The 8845-nt window shown below is 39.7% G+C and overlaps 1 protein-coding gene and 1 long non-coding RNA gene across 2 annotated transcripts; both read left to right on the top strand.

Moving 5' to 3' along the window:
• The first annotated feature begins 1114 nt into the window (after window positions 1-1114).
• LOC116406717 lies at window positions 1115-3045 on the top strand. Its single transcript, XR_004219769.1, has 3 exons — window positions 1115-1162; window positions 2325-2408; window positions 2907-3045. It is a non-coding gene; the product is annotated as an uncharacterized LOC116406717 (long non-coding RNA).
• A 3875-nt stretch (window positions 3046-6920) lies between these two features.
• Window positions 6921-8547, top strand: sox3 (SRY-box 3). Its single transcript, NM_001007501.1, is given in 1 exon segment — window positions 6921-8547. A coding segment is annotated over 1 exon segment (924 nt). The 5' UTR covers window positions 6921-7009; the 3' UTR covers window positions 7934-8547.
• The last annotated feature ends 298 nt before the right edge of the window (window positions 8548-8845 follow it).

The raw sequence follows: 8845 nt of genomic DNA, 5'->3' as shown, positions 1-8845 counted from the left end.
AATTTCTTTCTGATCAAAAGAGCCACATTATTGAAGGTAGTAATGACTATTCATTTGCTCGAACCTCCTTTCACTGCCTGGGATGCTTTATATAGCAACTGTTATGTGTTCTCAAAGAAAAAGGCTCATTTGTGCTTTTATCATGTCAATTAACACAGAATATAATTTCATTATTTATCCTATAAAGCCCTTAAGAAACCTAATTTAGTAGGCCTTAGATATTATGATTAACTCAGCAAGGACATGTAACATGAAATTAGATTTTCATTAGAGAGAGAAACTTGTATTTTTAAAAAATGATTATGTAATGCTAATAAAGGTGTTATTTCAAAATAATTAGAGACTTAGATACACTAATTATAGGGGCTGCCTAATACATAATGACCCAGAGAAAAACATCTCAACATTTTTTAAATCAATAAATAGTGGAAATGTAATTATAAGGTATGTAAAATATTTCCCTGCATGCTATAGAAAATGTATAGAAGGTTTATAGATGGTAGGTAAATAGGTAGGTGTGCCTATACTGGTTATATGTTTAGAGAAGTGCAAATTGTGCTCTGATACATGAATTGGAAGTAGAGATATAAAGGAAAGACATGAATTAGACACACCTCAAGCATGAACAGCTCTTTAATAAACTGCATATAAGTATTTATTTATTTGTTTCATTTTCATGTCTGCATGACAGTACAGCATTCAAAGGCTGTGTCTGAGCCCTGCTATTGATTTTACTTTATTATGTTTGGGTCATTTTTGCAAGCTGAAGTGTGGGGTGACCTACTGTCAGTTTGTAGAGTGGATTTCCTGCCTATGCAGAAATATGAGATAAGATGTAATATTTTTATATATATATTACATTATATATATATATATATATATATATATATATATATATATATATATATATATATATATACATATATATATATATTACATTTATATATATATATATACATTATATACAGCAAAAAGTAGAAGAGAAACTCTAACTTTTTTCTAAATATGATTCATACTAGACTGATACAGAGCAACATACATATATATATTATATATGTGATATTAAATATGTATTCACTTATATCTGTAATTATTTTCTCCCAATATCTGATAACAGAGGGGAATATTGTTTGCTGCACTGCTGTCGGAGACTAATTCAAAGGTATTGCTTGCAGATCTCAAATTAAATCATATATAGATATATTATATCAGTAGCTTCTGATGAAGTGGCATAGGCCATGAAACGCGTTAAGCTGGGGGGTTGTTTTTCTACATGTTTTTAATGGACTGATCAAATAAAGCATATTTTGAATGAACAAGCAGCCCTGCGTGCTCCATCTAACATCCATAACTTTTCTGCATATATAGATATATTGAAAGAGAAAAATTATATTGTAGTGGGATGTATATATATACTTTAATAAACACAATTGCATACATGCATATGTACATACACACAACTTTACCCACACAAAGAACTGATATGACATCACACAGCACCCTCAGGGATAGCCCTCCAGTGCTTCCCTTGCTGGGCTTCCCAGTGCTGGTGGTCTTTATTACAAGGCTGATAATTAGTAGTTTGTAAAAATAATCCTTATTAACAAGCAGCCATGTTATAGCAATCCCTCCCCTGCTGATGTCCCTATTAATGCTGGGGGGATTAGCAGAGGATCAGTGTGTCTTAACCTAATAAACAAATTCCAGCAGAACACCTGAATGACCAGCGTTAAGGAACTTGCTAATTAAGAAATTTGGCCGCTAGTGCTGTTTCCCCAGTATGAGAACAAGCTACGCTTTGTTAAAAAAAAAAAAAAGAAAAGAAAAGGGACTCAAAAACTACAAGAGGTCTGTCATCATGGGGATAGTGGGTCGTTTAAAGAAATAATTTAGTTTTAAATAAATTTTAGAAAGGTACGTTTTAAATCATGTGCTCTTATGTGCTAATTATTCATTTTTAGTTTTAGACAACTTTTTTTCAGAAGATATGCATGGGATGCATTGAGTTCGAAAATAAATTCAAGACATGTTTAAATATAAAAAAATGGATAGTAGAAAATGTGTGTATAGCGAAAAGCAATTCTAAAGAAATCCATGTACCGCTTGTAATTAAAATTACGTTTCAGAACAAGTGGGATGCTAAGATCCATGTAAAACGTACGAATTAGTGCATTTCACATTATTTTTGATAGGGGGCGACCTTGCAACACGAACGCTTTTATCGTTGTTCCGAAAAAGGTTATTATGTAGTCCTTAACATGCGATTTTGTTGATCGTCCGCTTGATTTATCTATCACTAATATACTTGTATCACGCATTATTAGGAATCTCCAATATTCATCGTTTTACAGTGGTTTTCTAACAAAGAACTGGAAGATTACCGTATTCTGTTTAATTGAAACTTGTGGGTAAGTAGCTGGCAGCCCTCTATGCTTGATAGTATTTTAATTAAAATTAAATATGTTTTCAGGCTTCGGGTTTGCAATGAAAAATGATTCCAGTACGTTTGATATAAACCCCCTATTGATTTTATTCTCGTAGGATGGAATCACTTAAGTTAAAACTATCATTATATTGGGTTAAAAGTTTGCGGTATAAGAATAAATAATATCAGAGTTTTTATTCAAGGCGCACTTGAAATATTGATTTCTTTACTGTGTATAATAATTTCTTTAAACTTATAATAATATGTATGCCCTGTGTTTGACGGGGTTTGGGCACAGGGATAAGCTCCCATCTTCATCACTGACATCTCTACGAATTTTATACCCCAGAGAAATTACCTCTTTTCCAGAGCGGATAATTAATTAATCTATTTTTTTTTTCTCTTTTGATGTCATTTTAAACTCAACACCCTTGCTAACAAAAATGTCCAGATCTATTAATGCGTTTAATTTACTTTCCAGATAGCGGAATAAAAAACAATTTTCTCTACATGGGCACCGTTAATTAATTACAGCAATTACACCAAAATGCAAAGAAAAGGAGAAGCAAATACTGTAATAGCCTCAGCAAAAAATAAACTGCAATACTTGGGGTTTTTAACCGTGACTCGGTTTATTTTGTCTTAATTTATATATTTAAATACATTCATTGTATTATTGTTTCTGCTCTTTCTTTTGGTGCGACCAAGCAAACTCCCCAGCGTCCGGATGTTTGGATAGAAAGAGAAACGATTAGAGAGAGGGTCTCCCCTCTGTATCATTTAGTGACTATGGGACAAAACCAGTTGCGTGCATTTAGTATAATGGCATTGCATCAATATATAAATAAAAGTTACTGCACACATTGAAAAAAAAAATGTTTTTGTTAAGACTTTCTAATCTAAACAAAGGTTTTCACTACTTTGTATTTTGGTGACTTTCAAATTGGGACCTGAAACAACCACAAGAGAAAATTCTCTCTTATCTTTTTTTTTTTATTCTCCGTCGATAATGGAGAATATTGTTGCAAACTGATTCTTCCATTCTTAATGGAAACATTCTAATGGTTTATAATTCGCTACTTTACATGTATATGTTACATTAAAACTAATTGTACTTCCATCTCAGATGGAAAGTTTTCTTTGCAGTAAGTTTGTACTGAGAGCTAGAGACTCTTCCTTGTTGTGTTGGACTAATTATTATTCCAGTTGCATCAGCAGAAGAACCACCCTGCACTTTTTTTTTTATTTAATGGAATATAGTCATTGTTTTGCTCTTGTGCTTGTCACCTAATTTCTCCAATTCCTACAATATGTATTATTACACGATTAGCTAATTTTATTATTGGGGAAGTGTTAATTAGTGCTTTCTCAACTGGAAAGCCCTAAGGGGGGATGTGTGTGTGATTCCAGCACCTGTAATGTGCTACATTGGCTGGGAATAAGATTTTAGCCCTGGGAGGCACAAGCAAAGAGCCCCTTTATGAATCCTGACAGGGGAAAATCTAGCTCAGCACTACAGAAGCGAATATATTTAGGCATTTATTCGTTTTAGTTCAATGCTATGGTTTGTAAAAATGTATCAGACACAAGGAATAACAATTCTTACACGGCTTTGCAATAAAAAAATGTGATTTAAAAATATTTATTCTTGTGTTTTGATATAAAAGCTCAGTTCTTTGTGTATCGTTAAGGAACATTTGGATATATGCTGGAAAGGTCAAATAAAATGAATACAACGCGTATATGTATTAGACACCGTAACTAAGAGCAACAGCGTGTAGCATAAGATTATATCACATATTGCTATGCAGAGTCCAAATAACTTAGGGCTGGAGGCAGACAGAGGAGAGGCAGGTAGATCATGGAAGAGATGAATAGGCAGAGAGTTATTTCTGAGGGGCCTGGGGTGAGGACATCTGTTCCAGGATTCATATTTGGGTGGGCTTTCTTTGGTTCCACTCCATGGCAGCCCAAATCCAATGTGTCACAATGACAGGATGAAGCAACCCTGCTATTAATAGGCTAATTATCAACATCTCCCTCTCCTGGGCGCTATACAGCGCTTAGAATGAATTTGGCACAAAATTACTATTGGATCAGACAGCGTGGCTTGTATAAAAACCATATGCAAGTAGTGGGCAATTTGTGGTCCAGATATCGCTGAAACTAAAACTCTCCCCATCCCAAGGCCCTGGTTAGGGTGCCGAGGTTGTGCAAGTTGTAAAAGTCGAAATGTATATTTGGGATGAACAGAGCTGATCCATAACATTGGCTTGGTAGTAGAAAGTTCGTTTTCTATGTGGAAGTTCTGCAACAGGTGCATTTGCTCGTCTGTTTGTATCATTCTATAATGATCGCTTTCCCTCAGCCACCTGTCTTCTCTTGGTTTATAGGCTCTGCCTGTCTGTCATAATCAGACTGTCTGTGTGTATCTCATTCTGCCGTTAGAATGAATTAATTTATAGCGCCACCAATATAAACTGCACAGATAGATTTGCTGGGGAAGTTTTGCGGGCGCTAAACTGCTCCTTATAATGAATGAGCGCAATTATTCCAATACATTGGTGCTGAGCGCAGAGCTGACGGTATATGTACGGCCGGTAATAGAAAGTATGTACCCAATACAAGTACCCCTATCTCACGGACTAGGAGGGAAAAGGGTGGCACAAAGCTGCAGGCATTCCTAACAGGAAACGTCCCATACTAGCCCCCATACTAGCCCCCATACTAGCCCCCATACTAGCCCCCATACTAGCCCCCATGCCCCTTTGTTAGGGCCCCACTGCAGGCAGCCTAGCAGGTAGCTGAGGGAGGGACTGCGCTGCGGGGGGTGGGGGTGGATAGGTCCCTGTGATTGACAACTCTGACCTCCCCCACAAACTTTCTTTTCAGTGGCAAAGGCTTAATGTTGCCATGGCAAAGAGATTCTCCCGCCAGTCCATCCCCCCACCTGCAGCCAACTGGAAAAACAGCCAACTGGCCAAGAGTTAAGGGAGGCGGATCAGCGTCGGTCAAATTATAGGGGAATTCTAACTTTCCCAATGAATGGGGGGGGGACGCGCCTGCAGTTCCCATAACACCGGCGGTTGCCCAGTCTCTAGCCAGGCTTATGGTTTGGCTATCATTTAGAATTGATCAGTGGAAGCACAGAATATAGATTGTGAGTAAATAGCTTCCCAGCCTGTGTCCAGTGAGATCAGGTGCATGTGAGCAAATACCCCAACTGACTAATCCCCCTGCGCCTCCAGCCCCCATAGTGCCCAGAGCTTTGTGTGCCGCACAGATAACATCGCTCCGACTTGTTCTGGTTGTTTTGCTTGAAACGGAAACTGCTGTTACCTGCACGGACTCCTTCCAAGAGCAAACAAAAGTCCATTAACAGTGACACCTGCCCTCCCTTCCCAAAGCTAAAAGTCCATCATCAGTGACACCTGCCCTCCCTTCCCAGGCAAAAAGCTCCATTCAAGGAGTCTCCCAAAACATCCCGCCACCTTACAGCAAGTTTAGCCACACTCCCGACCTGGGTCTGGGCTACAAACACATCCACATGCACAAACATTGCGCTTATAATGGCAATATACTGAACAATGAGGGGCAGCTTGTAGGGAAACAAAAGTCACTCAGTAAAGTCTTAATGACAATACTTTTTCATATCAGCCACTTGTGCAGCACAAAGACCCCCCTTGGGACGTTTTGGTCTTACCTACCTTTCTATTATATGAATGTGCAGGGCCCAGATATGAGGGTATTTTCATCAGGTTTTATTATTATTATATATTATTATTATTATTGGTTCTTATTATATTTCTTCAGATTTTATAGATATCCACCTATAATGTCTCCCTTAGAACCGGCTAATATAGTTAAAACTTTAACCAGCAGTCCCTCAGCTAGATTTGTCCTGCAACAGCCCCCAAATGAAACGTTCTGCTATAATTTCTGTGCAAAGTTGAAATGCTAATAGAAATAGAACGTTCTGCTGTGTAGGATCTATACAAATAGAACGGCCATTCGAAATAGGAATTTTAACAAAAATGGTACGTTCTGCTGTAAGTTCTGTACAGTAGAATTGTTAATGAAAATACATGTCCTGCTATAAGTTCTGTTCAATTGAAAAAAGCTATTGATATGGAATGTGCTGCGCTAAGTTCACGACAAGCGAAATTTTTTTAATAGAAATAAAACGCCCCGCTATAAGTTCTGTATAAGTGGAATGGTTAATAGAAAGATCTGACAGGGCAGTATACAGGTTATGAATGTATCTCTTCCAATGAAACTAGAGAAAATATGAAATAAGCGAGAGGGATTAACCTTTTCCGATGCGGAGCCCTGCAGGCTTTAGCGCGCATCACACCTGCCCAGCGGGGAGGAGGGTTAATGCGCCACAGGAGCCGGGGGAGGGGGGGCTGGACTGGCAGCGCGGCCTGTGATTGGCTGAGGATGGGGCATTAATGGACAGGCAGACAGCAGCCAGGCCAGAAGCACTTGTTCATGAGCAGGAGTTAGGGAAGTTTGTGCCGGGATCTGTGTGGCAGAGCAGCTTCATTTTCTCCCGTGCAGTGTCTCCTCCACCTGCAGCTCCAGATGTATAGCATGTTGGACACAGACCTCAAGAGCCCGGTGCAGCAGAGCAATGCACCGAACGGGGGCCCCGGCACCCCAGGGGGCAAAGGCAATGCTTCTATCCCGGATCAGGAGCGGGTGAAACGGCCGATGAACGCGTTTATGGTGTGGTCCCGGGGCCAGCGGAGAAAGATGGCCCAGGAGAACCCCAAGATGCACAACTCGGAGATCAGTAAGAGGCTGGGGGCTGACTGGAAGTTGTTGAGCGATTCCGAGAAAAGACCCTTCATCGACGAGGCCAAGAGGCTGAGAGCAGTCCATATGAAGGAGTACCCGGATTACAAGTACAGACCCCGCAGGAAGACCAAGACCCTCCTGAAAAAGGACAAGTATTCCCTGCCTGGCAACCTTTTGGCTCCAGGAGTTAGCCCGGTGGCCAGCAGTGTTGGTGTTGGCCAGAGGATAGACACTTATGCTCACATGAATGGCTGGACTAATGGGGCTTATTCCCTGATGCAGGACCAGCTGGGCTACAGCCAGCACCCTGGGATGAACAGCCCCCAGATGCAGCAGATCCAGCACAGGTATGACATGGGCGGCCTGCAGTACAGCCCAATGATGTCCTCCGCGCAAACTTACATGAATGCTGCTGCCTCTACCTATAGCATGTCCCCTGCCTACAACCAGCAGAGCTCCACGGTCATGAGTTTGGGCTCTATGGGCTCAGTGGTGAAATCCGAACCCAGCTCCCCCCCTCCAGCCATCACCTCCCACACGCAAAGGGCCTGCCTGGGAGACCTGCGAGATATGATCAGCATGTACCTGCCCCCAGGTGGAGATGCCAGCGACCCTTCTTCCCTTCAGAGTAGCAGACTGCACAGTGTACACCAACATTACCAGAGCGCAGCTGGCCCCAATGGCACTGTACCGCTCACTCACATATAACACTTTTGCTTCTGCTCTTTTCTAAAGACGCTTTGCTTGCCTGGCAAGTATCAGACTGAATTAAAAAAAGACCCACTTGAGGACAATGAATCAAGGGTGTATTTTGTACAAAAGTTTGCGCAAACTTCCTTTATAGAGCACAATATTTTATGTACTTTTTGTTGGGGGGGGGATTATGTGTTGGGGCTTTTAAAATCCAGAGGTTCCAGGTGTTCTTTATCCCATTTACACGTACCTGGTACCTTCAGTTGTACAAGTCGGGACGATCTTAACCATAACATGTTTACACGTTTTAATGACACGCTCAAGATTTCCTTGGGTTTTATCCAAAACTGTAGATTTTATCGTTTGCATATTTTTTTTTTTTTAGACTTGACTTTTCAAAAGAGCTGTGCGGGTCGCAAACAGGACTTTTATTTTGTTTTCTTTTAATTTATAGTATGTATTTTTTTTTTTTTCCTCCATGTGAAATCGCCTTTTTTTTCTGGCTCATATTTACTGTGAATTGTTTAACATATCAACAACAAATACTTTAGAATTGTTTTACTGGGTTTCTAAAGACTTTGACATGAAAGTAAAACGACATACTCAATAAATTTTCTATGAGGAATGTATCTTAAGACTCCTGTTTTCTACACAATGTATTTTTTTTTAAAAACAATTTGCTGTCGGTTTGTTCTAACCCGAACCCAAGTGTTTTCCTTTAAATCCCTATAAGTAATTGGTTTTTGCTTTGAGGTTTTAATTGCAGCCTATGTCTGACTAACACCGCTTTCAAAAGCTATATATCCACCATCTTTCATTTGGCCTACTGGGCAGATTTTTCAAAATGTGAGATTAGAGCTCACCACTCATTCTCTATTCATCCCATGGTATTTTTATCGTATTTATCAAAAGGTGAACTCTAGCTTT

The sequence above is a fragment of the Xenopus tropicalis genome, chromosome 8 (genome assembly GCF_000004195.4).
Source record: "Xenopus tropicalis strain Nigerian chromosome 8, UCB_Xtro_10.0, whole genome shotgun sequence".
In the NCBI taxonomy this organism is placed as follows: domain Eukaryota; kingdom Metazoa; phylum Chordata; class Amphibia; order Anura; family Pipidae; genus Xenopus; species Xenopus tropicalis.
Note: the sequence above shows the minus strand (reverse complement) of the source record. Positions and strands in the feature narration are given on the sequence as shown.